The sequence below is a fragment of the Protopterus annectens genome, chromosome 11.part0, assembly GCF_019279795.1.
Source record: "Protopterus annectens isolate FY-2018-M chromosome 11.part0, PAN1.0, whole genome shotgun sequence".
In the NCBI taxonomy this organism is placed as follows: domain Eukaryota; kingdom Metazoa; phylum Chordata; order Ceratodontiformes; family Protopteridae; genus Protopterus; species Protopterus annectens.
The window spans coordinates 955,747,575-955,767,020 of record NC_056745.1 but is presented as its reverse complement, the minus strand read 5'-3'; the positions used below and the strand labels follow the sequence as shown (position 1 = coordinate 955,767,020).

Genomic DNA, 19,446 nt, shown 5'->3' with positions numbered 1-19,446 from the left:
GAGCTTTAGCATTTGGCCGGGTCAGAGCCGAGGATCGGCTCTGAACCCATCAGTGAGAATGAAGGCAAGATAGAACAACTTCACATCAGCCATTCTCTACAAGCATGACTGCTACCTTTGCAAAAAAGTAAAGCCTTCACCTCTGCTCTAAAATAATATAACCTTCAATTATAAATATAACAAAGTGAATCAAATACTGTCTCATCTCAAATTCTCTTGCTTCTAATATACAAATGAATTATAAACAATAATTATTTCTCACAGTATCTTATACTCACAGATGGTTATCAGTGTGCAAAAGTAGTGTAAAAATAGGGACAGATGTGAATCTAACACATAATAAACAAAGCCAAGCTAGGGTAAAAATAATGTCTGTATACAAATAAATTATAGTTATGTACTCACCATAACTCTGCATGTATGTTGTCTGTTTTTGTCCTTTCTCAACTGATGGGTTTCAGATCCGACATCAGTCCCATCCTCAGCTGTTCTAATAGACTTTAGGCTCCTTAGCTCAATCTCCTCCCTTTACTCAAAATCCTTATCTTCTTCTAAATTACCTCAGATCAAGTTTGACCTCCATGCAGTTAACCACAAAAATACAAAATAGTGCCAGCCATTAACAATTTCTGAGGTGAAAAGAGCCAGATATTTCTAAAGAGTAACAATGTTTAAAAAAAGAGAGAAGAGAGTTTCTGGAGCCCACACAGCAAGACCATTAAAAAAATATTCCTCAGGGCATACTAGGAAACAAGTAAAAGGAAGGGGGGACTGCAAGGTGGGAAGCTGAGAAAGGATGAAAAAAAGCAACACAGATGCAAAGTTATGGTGAATACATAACTATAATATCTGTTGTCTTTTTAAGCTTTTCCTCATCTGATGGGACATAGTCTTGGGTGGTTCTCAAGGAAGGATACTCTGGATTACAGTCGAACCAAAAACTGCTCTATTCCTAGATAGAGTGTCTACTTTGTAGCGAGATATAAAGGTATGAGCACTTGGCCATGTAGCAACCACTCAAATGTCATAAATGAAAGCTTAGGAGGAGAAAGCAGAAGATGCGGTCATAGCCCTGGTAGAATGAGCTTTAGGATGTTTTGACAGCAATAGTCATTTAGCTTTGTAAATGAATGCAATGCCATCAGTGAGCCATCTAGCTAAGTTTATTCTTGTCACTGGATTTCTTATTTTAGCTTTGAAAAAGGAGACAGTTGTTCTGATTTCCTTTTATCTTTACTTCTGTGACTATAAAATCTGAGTTGTCTATGCATATCTAATAAATGAAGCATGTATTCAACTTTGCTAGGAAAATGTGGGAAGAAAATTGGTAGGCTAATAGTCTGGTTAAGATTAGCTTCTGAAACTATTTTAGGCAGAAAGGAAGAGTTAGTCCAGAGAGACACACTGTTCTTATGAAAGATTAGGTAAGGTGACTGGGAAAAAAGTGCATAGAGCTCTGATACCCATCTAGCCGATGTAATGGCAACCAAGAAAAGTGTTTTCCAGGATACTTTAATTCTACTCTGGCTGGATGCTCAGAAGGGGGATGCTTCAAAGTTTGAAGGATATGTGTAAGGTCCCAAGGGGATAGGGTCTTTAATAGGAGGCCAAAGTTAAGAGTGCCTTTAAGAAATGTTTTGCACAATTTCAAGGAACTAAAAGAATAATTCATTTTGCCTAACTGGAAATTTGATACTGCTACTAGTTGTGCCTTAACTGTCAAATAACTAGTCCTATTACTGAAAATGGAAACCAGAAAGTCAAGAACAGCTGGAACTGCTGCTGAAAAAGGATCTACATGTCTCTGTGGGGCCAATATGAAAATCTTTTCCACTTGCTTTTGTAAATCTTCTTGGTAGAGGCCTTTCAGGATGACATACAAATGTGGTGAACAGGGGAAGAAAGCTTGGAATTTCTAGCCATCACTGGAAGTAGAGAAACTATGTGGAGAGCTTGATAGATTTCATGTCTAGGAGAGGCAAGATGGATGGGTGAGACAGAAGGACATAAACTGGATCCAGCAGCCATGGTGGGTGAACTTGGTGAGGCCACAGGACAGGAAACCACACTTGGCGTGGCCATAATGGGGCAATGAGGATAACCTTGCATTTCTGCTGTAATGCTTTCTGAAAAACTTGGGGATGAGAGAAGCTGGAAGGAAGGCATATAACAGACTGGAGAACCAATCATGAACCAGAGTCATAACTCCCCTCTGGGGGAATTAGAGGAAAGTACTTGCTGCACTTGGTGTTGAGAAAGGAAGCAAAGAGGTTGCAGCATGGTTGACCAAATCAGTGAAGTATCATTTACATTACTGATTGAAAGACCACTGATGAGGGAATAAGAAGGATGTGCTTAATTTATCTACTAACATACTTTTCCTCAGAAACAACAGTTGTGTAAAATCTTACCATGACAATATATGTCCTTCTCTTCCATGTTGCAGTATTCATAACATGAGGGAGCTCCCCACCTAGGTGACCCAAACGTCTGACCACCATACCAAAGACTTAAGCTCCTGCAAGGTACCTGTGACATAGCATATAGGACAGCTGACATCAGCCATAAAAGAGACATCTGCACGTACCATCCTCAGAATTGAATTCTCCAGTCAGAACACCAGTCCAAGGAAAACAGGCAATTAGGTAATATCCAAAGAACAGTATGAACCAAGGGGGAAGGAGGGTAGGATAGAATACTGCAACAAGGAAGAGAAGGACATCTATGGTTCTGTTAAGACTTTACACAACTATTCTATAGCCTTCTATTCCCATATTTCAGTATTCATAACATGAGGGAGAATACCAAAGCTCATGAGTGAGAAAGGGGTGTAGGGGCACAAGAAGTCTCCATAAAGCTATACAGAATTGCCCTATCAAATCATGCTCTGGATCTGGAAATAGAATCCAGCTTACAGTGTTTTGTAAATGTATGGACAGAGAACCAAGTGGCTGCTTCCAAGATAGAAGCCGTGTCCAGGTGTTTAAAGAAGGCTCCACAGGAAGCCACCACTCTAGTGGAGTGGGCCTTAACAGAGGAAGAAAGAGTTTTCCCTTGAGAGACATAGCAATGGGAAATTGTGCTGGCAATCCAAGATGAAATAGTCTGTTTAGAGATAGGTTTTCCCAGCACCCTGGGGTGAAAGTAAACAAACAATTGCTCAGATTTTCTAATGGATATGGTCTTATCCAAACAGAATCTGAGTTGTCTCTGTACATCCAAGGTGTGCAACACCCTTTCACTAGAGTTATAAGGAGAAGGAAAAAGGTGGATAAGTGAATAGATTGATTGAAGGGCAAGTCATTAAGCACTTTAGGCATGAAGGAAAGGTTGGTACGAAGTAACACCCTATTCCTTGTGAAAAATCAGAAAGGGTTGTGAAGCTATGAAAGCCTGGAGTTCTGAAACTTGCCTAGCAAAAGTAATGGCTACCAGTAAAACAGTTTTCCAAGTGCAGAATTTTATGGATGCTGAGGCAATACATTCAAAGGGAGTCTGGGTAAGTTTTTCCAAAACAAAATTTAGGTCTTGGGGAGGAGGAACAGGGTTCCTGCAAGGTCTGATGTGGAGGACACCTTTTAAGAAAAGTTTAACATGTAGTCTAGAAGCTAAGGGAGGGAGACAAAGGCAGACATGCAGGAATGGCTGATAAATGTGCTTTAACTGAAGAATAAGCCAGTAAAGCCTTGAGCAGCTCACACAATTAAGAAAGGACTATGGGAATATCCACTGAAAATGAATGGCGCTAGTCTCTTACTAAGACACCAGATAGAGAACCTCTTCCATTTGGGCAAGTAGGATCTTCTAGTATTAGGTTTCCTGGCCTCCTGCAGGACAACAAGCACATACTCAAAGAAAAGGTGCCTGAAAGGCATCAGAAGCCTATCAGCCATAAAGACAGATTCAGTGTTGCTAGATGTGGGTGAATAAGAAATACCTTGTCTTATGTGAGTAGATCCACCTTGTGAGGTAACTTGGGATGACTGCCCTTGGCTAATTGCAGAAGAAGAGGGAACCAATGCTATCTTGGCTGAAAGGGGGTCACCAACAAGATTTTTGATTTGTCCTTCTGTATCTTTAGCAGGACTTTCTGAATTGGGGGGGGGGGGTGCACAGAGAAACATCCCCTTCCATGAGAATGATAGGGCATCCATCTTCCAAATCAAAGAGTGTGGGACTCTGTCACTGAACTTTGGAAGGCAAAGATATCTGTTTGAGGTGTACCCCACAGATGAAGAATGTCTAGAAGCACATCCCTGTGGATCTTCCATTTGTGGGCTTGTGTCATGGATCTGCTCAGTGTGTCCGCCTGAACATGTTGAGCTGAGGAATATAAACAGATATCAGAGCTACCATTGCTTGAAGAGCAATCTCCCATGCTTGGATTGCTAATCTGCAGAGTAAGTCTTTGTTCCCCCCGCTTGTTCACATGCCAGAGAACTATGGTGTTGTCTGTGAACAGCTTCAAAGGGCCTGGTAGAAGAAGCATCTGTAAACATTTCTTGAATTGGGGGAAGTGGCTGAAGGGGAGTCCTGGATTCTGAGAAATTTGTTGAATCCAACACAGCAATTCCTTTGTTAGGCAGGGAAGATGTGGAAGGACACAATGTAGTGGATGAGCATACTAGGACCACAGTGTTTTCAGGTACCACTGGAACTTTAGCATGTGGAGTCTGGCTAGGGGCAGCATTGGTATAACTGAAGCCATGAACCCAGGCATCCTGAGGAACTTCCTGGCAGTCAAAGAGGACACAAAGCAAACTTACATCCAAATATCAAACACAGGAGGTATTCACTGATGCGTTAGATTCAATAGCTGTGAAAGTGGCATATAATAACTGACAAGCTCAGGTACTACATGGACTGGCATCTACAACATGAAGCCTGACCTTGACATCTTCTGGGAAAAATGCCAGATAGTGACTGCTGGGGCAGGATAAATGAATCACAGGACAAATCCAGTAGATCTTGAAGTTCTACTTATCTGAACATCAGAATGTGAAAAACATCATCATAAAGAGTGCAGAATAAACTGCATGGCTAACAAATGCTAAACCATTTTATTTTATTATTTTTAATTAGTGCAAAGATGAAGATTGCTGTTCACAACACCATTACAAAAAAATAACTAAAGCTAGTACTGGCAAATGTGAAGCGCTTCTGTGAAGTCATTTCCTTTGTTTGTTATTAGAAGGGAAACATTAATACATGTATATATATTTGTCTAATTTAATTTCTAATACAGTAAAAAAAAAATAAAGGATTCTTTTTGCCTTCTTTATCAAAGGGTCAGAAACAGCAGCAGTACAGATAGAAAACAACTTTAAAAAAATCAACACTTTCTTCCAAAATAATAAGGAATCCAGATTGTTTTTTATATGTGTGTGTGTGTGTGTGTGTGTGTGTGTGTGTGTGTGTGTGTGTGTGTGTGTGTGTGTGTGTGTGTGTGTGTGTGTGTATGTGTATATATATATATATGTGTGTGTGTGTGTGTGTGTGTGTGTATGTGTGTACCAGATTTTGGATGATGTCTTTTTGATAGAGGATAATGACCTAGATTCCTAAAAAACATTCTTTTTTATTTTGGAAGAAACTGATGATTTTTTTTTAATTTACATTTACATATTATAATGATTTTAAAAATTTGTTGATGTTAACAGCAATTTTTCTTTGGGTTGTTTTGAATCCAATAATTTTAGATTAACAATTATCTTCACTTTTCCCATAACAATATTCTTCCTCATTCTATACGGATGGTGTCAGTTTGTCAGGCTATCTCAGTTACTGTCTAATGATAAAGAAGTTATGTACTCACCATAACATTCCATGTTTGTAGTCCATCTCACCCTTCATTCTTACATATGGGGTTCAGAACCGATCCTTGGCTCCGACTCGGTCAATTACAAAGCTTGAAGTCTCTCAGTTGGCTCGTGGCAAGGTAGGTATCCCATACTGCACTAGTAAGAATCCCCGGATCTTGTTTGCTGCTGTCTATAAAAGTGATTGAAAATATTTCCACAAGAAACAACAAAAATGAAAGGTCTCCACCCTACAGAAGAGAAATACTATCTTGTCTCCAGATCCTCCAAGGATTCATAGATGGGGGTAGGTGGGTGCGTTTGTATGAATGAAGGGAGAGATGGACTACAAACATGGAACGTTATGGTGAGTACATAACTTCTTTATGTTCTGTAGTCCTATCTCACCTTCATTCTTACATATAGGACAGTGTCCCTAGCCCCTTTTTCTTGTGTGGCTCACGGGAATATACTCCTAAGAACCATGGAACCAAAGGATGCTCTACCTCTTGAGGCCAAATCCAATTTGTAATGAGTAATAAAGGTATGAGGGGTAGCCCAAGTTGCTGCTGCACAAATACTGGGACTCTGGCTTGAAAGGCAGCAGATGTGGATAAGGATCTGGTAGAATGAGCCTTAATTTAAGCCGGGAGTTCCTTGCCATTGGAAGAGTAAATAAATGAAATACAGTTTGAAATATAATTTGACAGAGTGATCTTACAGACTGGCATATCTTTTCTTTTCTCAGAAAAAAATACGAACAATTGGTCTGATTTTCTAAGTTCCTTGGTTCTATGTATATAGAATCTTAACTGTCTGTGAACATCAAGCTGATGAAATTTATATTCTGCACTGTTTGAATGATTAGGAAAAAATACTAGCAGTTCGATAGTCTGATTCAAATTAGACTGAGAGCAAACCTTGGGGATGAAGGGTGGATATGTATGAAGGGAAACTCTGTCTCTATGAAAAATCAAGTAAGGAGATTTGAATGACAGTGCTTGTAACTCTGACACTCTTCTGGCGGATGTAGCAGCTACTAGAAAAATGGTCTTCCAAGAAAGGAACTTCAATTCACAAGAATGTGCAGGTTCAAAAGGCGGGCAAGTAAGTTTGGGCAGAACAAAACTTAGATCCCAAGGAGATACAGGTTCCTGAAAGGGAGGTCTTAGCATGGTAGTGCCTTTAAGGAAAGTTTTACACAATCTGTGAGCCATAAGATTAGGCTCATGTTTTCCCAAATGAAAATTGGAGATAGCTGCCAGTTGAACTTTGATTGTAGCATCAGCTGATCCCTGATGAAAAAGTTCAGTTAGGAATTCTAACACCAAGGGAATGGAGGCTGTGTAAGGATCTACGTTTTTTTTTCCTTTGCCCAGATGGAAAATCTTTTCCATTTGCTAGCATATAATTTCCTCATGGAAGGCTTGTGGGAAGATGTGAGTATATGGATAACAGCAGGTAAAAAATCATGAAGCCTGACTAGGGATGGAAGTGAAGCAGCCATGCTGTCAAGTTGAGGGTGAGGAGGCAGGGGTGGAGGGTGCCTGACATGTGTGTCAAGAGGTCTGGAACTGGGTCCAGAGTCCATGGATCATCGAGAAGGTGAGGCCCGAGAAAGGGGAACCAAATATGATGAGACCAGTAAGGAGTGATAAGAATCATTCTGCTTCCCAAGGTCTTTGCTTTCTGGATCACCTTCGATATCAGCGGAAAGGGGGGAAATGCATAAAGAAGTCCCGGAGGCCAATTGTGAACAAGTGCATCTCTTGGTGTCTCCCCCAGATGGGGGATAAGGGAGAAGTAGCTGCTGTATTTGGCGTTGATTGGACTGGCAAACAGATCACAGCCAGGCTGTCCCCATTTGCGGAAAAATCTGTTCCGCGACTTTCTGATTCAGAAACCACTCGTGAGGCATCAAGATTGCCCTGCTGAGCTTGTCGGCTATCACACTGGTTGTCCCCGGGATATGCATTGCCACTAGAAAGCGTTGGGAAGATATCGCCCACTGCCAAACAAGAAGAGCCTCTCAACATAGGGGGTAGGATCTGGTTCCTCCTTGTTTGTTTAAATACCATACCACTGACATATTGTCTGATTGGATTGCTATCATTTCTAGAGGAAGAAAATCGTGAAGTGCTTGCAACTCTAGTAGCACTGCTCTCATCTCTAGGACACTGATATGCAAGTGAGCCTTGTGATCTAGCCATGTGCCTTGGACAGTCCTGCCTAGATAATCCCCCCCCCACCCTATCTGGGAGGCATCCGTGGTCACAGTAGCAACGGGTTGGCGAGGAATGTCATTAGTTGATCGGGCTGAATCCACCAACAAAGGTCCTTTTTGCAAGTTTCTGTTATCAGAATAGGATGAGAAAGAGGCAGTTGTTGAAGAGACCACTGGGAAAAGAGTAGCCATTGAAGGATTCACCTATGTAGTCTGGCTAGTGAAACTAGAGTTATGATAGAAGCCATGGTCCCTAAAAGTTTCAGCACTGTCTTGGCTTTGACTCTTTGTTGAGGAAGTAGACTGTATATCTGTTGTCTGAGATTTTGTATTCTGTCTGCAGGAAGATGAGCCATCATGGCGACTGTGTCTATTTATGCACCTATAAACATTACATATTGAGAGGGCGACAAGACAGACTTTTCCCAGTTTATCGTAATCCCTAGCTGAGTGCAGAGCTGGATGGTTGAATCCCTGTCTTGTAGAAGTAGGTGCCTGGTGGGGGCAGTCAAGAGACAGTCATCCAGGTATGGAAACACTTGGAATCCAAGACATCTCACATGAGCTGTCACTACTGCCATGCATTTGGTGAACACCCTGGGGGCTGTGGTGAGACCAAAGGGCAGAGCACGAAATTGGTAATGACTGGCTCCCAGATGGAAGCGTAAATGACTCCTCGATGCTGTGTCCATTTTTATGTGGTAGTATGCATCTTGGAGTTCTATGGAGCACATCCAATTGTCTTTCCCTAACAGAGGGAGTATAGACTACAGTGTTACCATTCGGAACTTGGACTTCTTCACTGATTCATTCAATTTGCTGAGGTCCAAAATGGGCCTCCAGTCCCCTGTTCATTTTGGCACTAAAAAGAATCTGAAGTAAGTTCCGAATCCTATCTGTTCTGTGGGGACAGTTTGGATGACTCTCTTTTGAAGCAACGTTTGAACTTCTATGGCTGCTTCATCCCTGTGATCGGGTGGGACATCTGGGATATCCTTGGTGGTATGGGGTGTGAAAGAGAAGGGTATGAAGTATCCTCTGGTAATTATTCTTTGTACCCACTTGTCTTGGGTGATGTGGTGCCAGGCTTCTGGATACAAAGATAAGCAACCCCTGAGAGGTTCCAGAGAAGCACAGCTGGACCCCTCTTCAGGAGCGCTGACAGGGATGTCCATGAAAGGAATCGCGGCCACCCTGGTTTTGTGGGTCCCCCTGCCTCTAGGGCGATGTCTACCACTAGTTTCTTATCCTCCGCCTCTGAAGGAGGAATCACCATGTGCGTCCAGGAAAAATCTCTGGGATTTCTTGAACCACATTTTCCAGCCTCTCTGAACCTTAGAGTATGGTCTAGAAAACATTGAAAAACATACTCCCATGGCAGAGAGAGTTTTCCCCTTCCTGCTCGCACCTGGTGAGTGTATCTTTTACCTTTGGTCCAAACAGAAAAAAAACATCAAAGGGGGCATTGGTAAAGGAAGATTTGAAGGGCTCCACAAAGTTACATAAATGCATCCAGGAGTGTCTCCTAAGGGAAACCCCTGAACCCGCTGCCCTACTCGCTCCATCTGCTGTAAAGGATATCAGCCTCATGGAGCAGTTAACAATGGAGTTTAAGGTGGACAACTGAGCAGTAACCTTCTTAGGGACTCCATCAGCTAATGTACCTTGGAGAGTATCTCCTAGCTCCTTTCAGAAATCTCTATGAAGCCTAGTAAAATGGGTAAGGTAATTCAGCGATCTGAGTGTAAATGCTGCTGAAGAGAAGATACGCTTCCCATATCTATCCATCATTCGAGACTCCTTGTTCGGTGGATGGACAGATGAAGAAGTCTCTGCTAGTTACTTCTTTGTGGCTGCCGTCACCACCATGGCATCTACAGGGACAACTTTGGTCAAAAATTATTTCTCTTTAGAGGCTGAAAGAAACTTGTTGGGTTTTCTGGGGACTGGTTCCATGGCATCAGGAGTTTCCCACACCATTCAACTAACTAGGTCCAAGAGCTCATCGAAAGGTGGAGACACCCAAGAGGCTGAAGGTTGAGACCCGAAAGCCTTCAGGTACACTGATTTCTCATCAGAAGGAGTGACAGTGGGCCAGCCGCCTCTCTGTTTCAGGATCTCTAAGACATCAACGAAGGAGATATCATCAGAGGACAACCTAGGGGACCCTTCTGACTCCTCAAGGTCAGTGTCAGAGGTGATGGACTCATCAGGGGAGTCTACATGCTTCCTCTTGCAAGTTCTCTTCCAAGGGGGCTCCTCAGAAGGGTATTCTGGGGAGGTCTCGGAAGACTGGGGGCCACCCAACAGGGGGTTCCTGAGGCTGCGCGTCTCTGCTGTCAAGAGAGAGAGATGGTGCTGAGACAGAGGTCAGAGCTTGAGGGGGAAGAGCATTGGTACCTTTGTGCGAAGCTGAAGACCTAGACAGCATGCTCCTCATCATCTTGAATGCGGATCTCTCTGGTTCCGAGGATAGTCCCAGTTTGAGGAAATGGAAGCAGCCCTCGGCTCCAAATCGATCAGCTCCGAGATGGATGTAGGATCCGAGCTCAACCTAGCTGACGCACAGAGAGGTAGGCTCTGAACCAAAGAGGTTCAGGTCCAAGCGTCCTTGTCAGGGCTAGCTGGTGAACTTCAGCTCCTAGACACCAAGGACGGCGCTGAAGGTGTCGGAGCAGAACTCGGCTCTGACACAGACACAAGATGTGCTGGTGCCGACGGTTCCACAGCAAGTGGCACTGATAGCTCTGGCTCCAAAGGACCAACATGGCTCGAAGGAGGAACAGCAACAGGGAGTATGGTCTTAGATGGCTCCAGAACTGATTGGGTCGGAGCCAGCAACAATTTTGGTAACGCCGATGACTTCAAAAGTCTAAGCACTACTCTCTCTACATCCTCTTCAGATAGGCTCTTGGAGGATCTAAATGATAAGGTAGAAGACCTAGATCTCTGCAAGATAGGAGATCTTAGTGTTGGGAAGACCGGCAATAACTCTCTAGACTGGCTCCAATGTATATTTTCAGTGGTCGGCTCCGAAAAACTTGGGGCCAACACTGGAGTGTCGATATTGATAACCTCGACTGGCTTCTAGGGCATTGGAGCCAAAGAGGTAGAAGGTTTGTCTAATTTAGATACTTTTTGAGGGGGTCCAGATAAAGTAGTCAGTGCTGGAGAATGTCTCTTGGCCGACTTGACCTTCTCTTTCTTTGAAGGAGATTTGGAGTGTGAGGATGAAGAGCTGGCTAAATACTCAATAAAGGAAGGCTTAAGGAGACCTTTCAGGATCAGTTTGTTCTTCCTTTCTTGGAGAACTTGAGAACTGACAGAGTGACAGAAAGAACAAGTTTCCTGAAGATGTATGGCACCAAGAGAGTAAACACAGTTACTATGACCGTCAGTTATTGACACTTTTTGGGAGCATTTAAGACACTTTTTAAAACCCGAAGGTTTATGATCCTTAGACATGTTCATACAAACAGGACACTAGGTAAAGCAGAAAAGGAGAGGACAAGGTCCTCTAACTTAAACGGGCCTAGCCCTCCAAGAATCACTGCACATAAGGAAAAACACAACCGAAGACTAGGTCCTCTAACTTAAACGGGCCTAACCCCGCTCAAAAACACCCAAAAAAGAGGAATAGGTCCTCTAACTTCAACGAGCCTAGCCCTGCTGAAGAAACAACACCAGAAAAGGGTTAGTAGAGGACTAGGTCCTCTAACTTAAACGGACCTAGACACGAGACAGAGAAGAGGCTAAGTCAAGAAGAAAAACTACCATACAGCAAAATCTCAACAACAGGCTAATTACTAGCTAATAGAATATTAAAAACACTGCACACCACTAAACAAGAAAAACTATTCTAGTGAAAAACAATATAGGAAAAAGGTCCTAACTCAAACACAGACCTGTGCTAAAAGAGTAACTATCAAAAAACTAGCACACAGGAAAGGGATACCACTCAGGAAACCAAAAAATGAGCCTGTGGAAGCAACAGCCAACAAGTTCCCCAACAACTTAGCAAAAATGCAAAAAACACAGTACTATATTCTATCTATAATAACTACGATTAAGCTATATAAAGTAAGCTAACACTATATGCAGAATATCACTAAGGAAACAATAGTAATATAGAAAAAATCCAACTTACCCACAGCCAAGAAAGAAGCACTTCTGAACTCGTAGACACAGCAAATGAGATTTGGGAATTCTTACTAGTGCACTACGGGATACCTACCTTGCCACGAGCCAACTAAGAGACTTCGAGCTTTGTAATCGGCTGAGTCGGAGCCGAGGATTGGCTCCGAACCCATATGTAAGAATGAAGGCAAGATAGGACTAAAGAACATTAAGTGTTGCAACATGAACGTAATAAATTGAAACATTTATTCTTGGAACATTCATACGTTAGCCCATTAGTTTAGAAAGTTATTAATGAAGTTGTCAACAACAGATTTAACTATTTTGCGCTTATATTGAAACAACCTATAAAATATGTTTGTATTAGACTGACAGGATTTAGTAGTGCCATGAGTTTACCCTTTTCGATAGATAATGGTGATATTCAGGATATTACGAATAAGTGCTGGGGGGTTTCAAAGAATTTGGGGGATTTACAGAAGCTGACTCATTACCTAAGGTTTGTATATAGAGAGGTTTTAACATTAACAATTTGTTGGAATATGGGCCAACTCATAAAGGTTTTAAGGGACCAGTTATGTTAGTATGTGAAGCATGTAAATAGTGTTGTTTTATAAATAAGGGTACGTTTGTCATGGTTGGAGCTGATAATATAATTATTAATTCTCAAGGTCACTTGACTGTAATTCTAAAGGCATAGTGTATGTTGCTACTTACACATCATGCCTGGCATTGTATATTGGCAGAACTACGATTAGGCTTAAAGGTGGAATACATCAACAATTGTACACCATAAAAAGCCTGATGCTAAAAAGGCCCTTGCAAAACAAAGCTTCTTGCATTAATTTCAACATATTTATGTTGTTAGTTATTGAGAAGGTTAAAGAAGAGAGGTGGTGATTGAGACAATCATCTGCTGAATTGTGAATCACACACTGGCAGTTGGCTTGGTCCAAATAAATATATACTTGCTACAAGTGTTTTACACTTTAAAAGAACTATGCTGTAGTAGTTTGTTTTGTTTTCTTTTTTTAATAATTATTCTTAGTATGTGATGGTTTGAGTAATTAACCAATTATTTATATATATTTATTTGTTTAGTGGATTTGATTAAGTCTTGATGACAACTGATTTAGTTAGTATTTTGATGGGTATAAGTACTATTCTGATGAAGTCTTTTGTAAGTTTGAGACAGAAGAGCTTAGCTGTTTTAACAAAATATCCTTTGAGTGATGTGGTCTGTGTGTTTCTGCTTATTAGCTTTTTGTGGTCACTCATTTGGGTACCCTGACATATTTTTGGTAAAGGAAATGGTACAAAGCATCATACTATAGATTTTATCACAGCACTTTAGTAAATGGATTCCTTTTTGCAGCTAGTTCTTTTCTTTAACCAGTTTACATTACAAGAAATAACCCTGCCTTGTATGTGGTGAATACAATAGGAGACAGAATAATAGCTGTGGAGACTGCTGAAGACAGGGAGAATTGAGAATAAAATACAGCACACATTTCAGGTATTTTAGTGAAATAATAATGAAATGATGGACAGGGTGTTAGTACAGCATTCTTTTTTTTTTTTTTTGCACAGGATATAGATGAGCAACTCATATTACATCCTACTGGGCAGTGCAATGGTGCAGCAGTTAACATTGTTGCCTAACAGTAAGAGGTTCTCTGCTTCAATTCTAAGCTGTGTTGCCTTCTGTGTGGAGTCTGCATGTCCTCCCTGCATTCGTGTGGGTTTCCTCCAGGTGCTCCGGACTTCCCTCCCACATTCTGAAAACATGCATCTGGAGAATTTCTCCCCAGGCCTCCTCTGAAAATGGACTCTGTCCCAGTCAGACTTTACCTATAAACGAATGTTGAATAAAATAAATTATGTTTTGTTGGCATAATTAATGTGATTTTTTTGGTTTAACTATAAGAAGGCAGTCATACAAGATATCTCCAACTTTAGATCTAGCTTGTCACAGAAACTAATCTGATCTTTTCTTGAAGGGACAACAGACTAGTTTGACACTTCCTGCTACTAATTATGCCACAGCGAGAAGGTTAAGTAGACTATCATGAAATCATGCAAACAATTAAAAAGTAAAATTAACTGGAAAGATTTTTCTGAGCATGACCTTTCATTTACTAACAGCATTTGCCTTCACTTTACAAATAATGTACTTTAATAAAAGAACATAAATGTGTTAACTTAATCTTTATTTATAATTCCTTAAAAAAATCCTCTGTAGTTATATTCTGTTGCTGCTCTTCAAGACCCCTTTTTTCACATTACTTTAATTACAAAGGAACCCACGGTGGTGGTGCTGCAGGAGCATTGTCGCCTCACACTAAGACGCTGTCTGGTTCGATTCTCAGCTAGAGCGTCTTCTGCATGGAGACATGCGTGAATGGGCGTACCTTTGTTGAAGGTTGTGTGTCAGGCCTGGCAAGCCGGTACGTAAAAATCAACTGCCAATCATTAGCGGACCGGAGTTCCGCTGTGGTGACCCCTATCCGGGAAAAGCCGAAAAGACACAAACAAACAAACAAACTTTAATTACAAAGGAAGAGAAAAAAAATCACACTGTTTGCAGCTCAAGTGAATTTAACAGTCAATGATAAATTAAAGAGTCATTAAAATATTGTATGAAATGATGACAGTTCAGTACAGAAAGGACATTTCATAATTCAGAACTCTCCAAACACAGGACAATAGAATATTTAGTAAGCAGTGTTCAGAGAAATCATTAGCATCTTACCTTTGTAGCTAGGGATTTAAGTTTTTTCAGCAAAGATGGCTTGTTAGAATAAACAACATCTTCTTCATTGTCTTCCCCTTCCATTATTGCACAGCTGTCAGCAACAGGGAGTTCACAGTCTTTGGTACCCGCTGTCATTACCAGCTTTGAATACTTGTATTCCAACCTGTAAATATAAGCAATCAACATCTGTAACACAGCCTACAGGGCAATGAGTGCCAAAGAAATAGATTTATGTCAATGAACTGCAATACACCTCACAATATTTTCAGTACAGCTTCGCAGTACCTGTATGAATAATATTAGGGTGTCAGTATAGAATGCTGTTATGTAGAGAATTAAGCATTTACTGTAAGGCTACCTGGAAATGAAATTAATTCTATTGCTTGTCCTTATTCTTTATCCTTACACTGAATGATTTGTGCGGTGTAGATTAGGTGAATAACCTAGAATCTCAGCTATTTCATTATTACAAGAGACCCTCCCTAGTCACAGGGCCACCTATGTACAGAAAATGAAATGTGGAGCAACAGCACACATGTTGTGCAGGTTTCCATTCAGTACACTGAGGTAGCTGAAAAACTAACAGTGAAGAAAAAAATGTCTTTGTGTTCAGGCCAGTCTCTGATTACATATTACCCAGTGCAGCATTTTCATTTTTTTTTTTTTTGTCTGACCACAGCTTTTTATCTAACAGAACATTTTGGCTAACAATCATTGTTAGATAATGTAATGTGGACAGAGCTACACAATCTTTCTACTCTTTGACCCAAGGATTATGTTCAGCAGAAAAAGATGATACAGACAGAATTTAAAGAAAACAGCAAGTGGCATACCCAAAACAAAAGATTTGCGGTAAGATTCTCTGAATATAACTGCCTGAAAATTTTATTTTTGTACATTTTTTGTATCTGATATTGCTCTGATAATCAATAAATGGTCAGAGGCATTCCAAGGTGTACACAGGAAGTAGCAGAGTAAGGTGAAATATAAACAACTGCATTTACGCAGAATTAGATGCCAGTTCTGCTGAGGCTGTTTTAATCTGCAGACAAAGTGTCAAAAGTTGTAACCTATACGGCATATGAAATGAAGTGGCAAGGATGTTATATATGCTGTTTCATATGCTGACTTTTGCTCTTCCTGCAGCATAATTTTACGTATAACACATTTATTTCATGGCTAAAAAAGAAACAAATTAAACATTTGGTTTCCATGGAAATAAAGAAAAACAGGAACTGGAACAACTCACCGAACCTGGACCAAAACCAACGTAAGGGTAACTGAAATCCTTAAATACTCAGCAAAAATATCTGTGAAACAGCTTTCAAAGTTAGTTGAATGACGAACCAAACAGTACAAATGAGTACCAGCCAAACAGTACAAAATTCTTCCTTTGAAAAATAGAGGAATGGCAAACCAGGTAATTCCACCACAAAACTTTTATTGACAAAACGAACACCAAGCGCTTTCGCCTGGACAATTCCAGGCTTTTTCAAGGTTAAATTGCAAATGTGGCCACACTGTATAAATACACTAGTTGATCGGCCAGTTAAACAATTAAGTTGGCAATTAGAATAAAGCAATCAACTTTTAAAGTGCAATAGTGCTGCTAACATTCTACTTTGTTTAAAGAAATATAGTGTCAGTACACATTGACAAACAGCTAAATCAAGTTGTAAATGTTACTGAAAATTAATCCTTTCTGAATTCATTGAAGTAAACAAAGTGCACTAATTATTCATAAATAGTAAATTCATATAGCACTTAAAGGTCTCTCTGTTAAAAACAACATCATTAAAAATAAAAATAAAATTTTTTAACAATAAAGTACACATACTGTTACTAAAAAAGAGAGAGTAACCATAATATTTATGGTTACTATTACACTGAAATCTATTTAACATTAATGCAAAATTAATTCATTCATGTTAAAATATTTCTAATGTTAATAATTAAATCCTTATATGAATTAATATGTTAATATTTCTTTTATCTTGTCTTTTAAAAACTAGATATAATTAATTCAAGTGTTCCTAAAAAATTTTATAAGTTTTGAACACACAAATAAAAAACTTTAAAATTATTTATAATTTATTCCTTTTCATTTTCAGTATGCTGTTAATACTGATGCTCTCATTCATTCCTGGACTCCTTGAAGCATCTAATTTAAGTTGCCAGGTTACCTCTCTAGTTTCTAGATAAGTTTCCCAGTCACCTCCCCTAGGGTCACTGGTAACTCGTTCCAGAACAAAAAATTTTAAACACATGTTGTCACATGTTAGAGAGTGTTTGAAGAAAGCATTGGTATTTTTCTTTTTCTCAATTTCATATACATGTTCGTATATCCGTTTTTTAAGCGTTCTGGTGGTCTTACCCACATAGAAACCATGGCAGAATGTACATATACCTAGATAAACTACTCCCATTGTGTTGCAATTGTGGTGCCCCGATGCTCTCAAAGTGCAATTCCTAGCTGGGATAAATATTTCCTCGGCATTTAATAAATACTTGCATTGCCTACACGCACCACATTTGAAACTCCCATTCTTTCTATGGTGAGTCATAGTATTAATGGTGTTCCTTATGCTGGTATTCTGTTCCAACATTCCTTTAATATTTATGTCACGTTTTCTAATAAAGGTTAATGTACTTGGTATGTAATTTTTAATATCTTCTTGTGATGTAAGCATAGGCCAAAAGGCTTGTAAGGTGTTTTCAATAAAAGCTGCATCTTGAGTATAAGTGTAGCTGAAACTTCTCTGTGTGTCATTATTTCCTTTGTTATTGTTCTTAAAAAACGAAAGACCTTTACTAAGCAAAGGTGGAAACTTAGAATCCCTTTTTTCTGTTATCTCTTCTATGATTGTGTTAATTAACTGAGAAGGGTAACCTCTTTCTACCAGCATGTTGGTTAAAGTTGCAGCCTCATTCAAAAAAGCTTCTAAAGTACTACAAATTCTCGATGCTCGAATCAACTGACTTCTAATAATTCCCTTTTTGGTATAAAAGGGGTGCGAACTCTCGAAATGTAGAAATGTGTTGGAGTATAAAGGCTTCCTATAGATAGTTGATTCAAAGTGTTCTCCTTTGCTATCCTTAGTAAGAAGGATGTCCAAGTAGTGAAGTGAATTACTGCTGAGCTCATAAGTAAATGACAAAAAATCAGTTGTTGTATTAATGTAGTCAAAGAACTCCAAAAAACATTCTTTAGATCCCTGCCACAGTAAACAAATGTCGTCCAAGTATCGCTTGTAAAAAAGAATATACTGTTTCCATTTGGAAGAGTGTATGTAAGTTTGCTCCCATTTATGTAAAACAATGTTAGCATAAGATGAAGCGCAAGGGGAGCCCATGGCTACACCCTTTCTTTGCCTGAAGTATTCTCCATTGAAGAATATATAGTTATTATTAAGGATGATTTCCATGAATTCTATCAGTAAATTAATCTGATTATTACTTAAATCACTCAAATTTGTTAGAATGTCAGAGAACCAGTCTATTCCCATGTCGTGTGGTATACTTGGGAAAAGTTCTATTACATCTATAGTGATCATCAGAACATCCTTGTTACAGATGTTAAGTGGGATACTAGCCAGGAACTCCCAAGAATCTTTGCAAACATAAGGGAGTTTAAAAACTAAAGGTTTGATCTTGTATTCAACAAATTTACCTAAAGGTTCCGTGATGCTGTTTGCTCCAGCAACAATTGGCCTGAATTTCAAAGGAATGATTCCTTTGTGGACCTTAGGTATACCAAATAATATCGGAGTTTTGGGGTATGGTACATTCAAGTAATTAAATAATTCTTCATTTAACACCCCTTGAAGCAAATGGTCATTCAGAATATATTTAATATTAGCTTGGGCAACATGTAGTTCATTAATAGAGGCCTGCTCATAAGTATTAAAATCCTGTAAGATGTCATGCATTGCAGTGTCATAATCAAGGGCCGTCATAAGGACCATCCCACCCCCTTTGTCCGGTTTCATGACCCTAATTTCTTGCTCTCTTAACAAATTCATAGCTTCTACCAAATGGGTATTGAAATTAGGTGGGGGGTCCTGCCTATTTGATAGATTAGTTCTAAATGTGTTTTCAATAAGTTCTTCAAATATTTTTAGGCTCGGATGTAGGGGTGGGTTGAAGAGGCTAGACCTAGCAATACTGTTACTTGCAGTGTACTGTCCCTTAAAGAAGAGAGAAAGGTTGAGGTTCCTAATAAACAATTTTAATTCAATCAATAATTTGGGAATATAAGCAGGTCTAGCTGGCACATAGTTTAGTCCTTTAGTAAATAATTCAAAATGAACCGAGGTGATTTCCAAGTTGGTGTAGTAAATATTAAAATTGTTTGAAGAAACTACAGTACAATTAGAGTTAGGGGTGATACTCAAAAAGGCATCAGTACTAGTGTCAATGTTTAATTGCGTGCCCTCCCCCATGCTTGTTGGTATGGGGCATTCAAATTCCTCCCCATTGGTCTGCCCTGGGGGAAGTAAAAACCCTGTGGAGAATTGTTATTCCCTTTTTGT

General features: G+C 39.8%; 1 protein-coding gene across 3 annotated transcripts in view; it reads right to left on the bottom strand.

Moving 5' to 3' along the window:
• ELAPOR2 (endosome-lysosome associated apoptosis and autophagy regulator family member 2) overlaps window positions 1-19,446 on the bottom strand; it is a 1,439,853-nt gene that overhangs the window by 9,931 nt on the left and 1,410,476 nt on the right. For all 3 annotated transcript variants that reach the window (XM_044088347.1, XM_044088349.1, XM_044088348.1), the window contains one exon: window positions 14,912-15,077. In XM_044088347.1, the coding sequence (XP_043944282.1) occupies window positions 14,912-15,077 (166 nt within the window). The remainder of the gene's footprint in view (window positions 1-14,911; window positions 15,078-19,446) is intronic.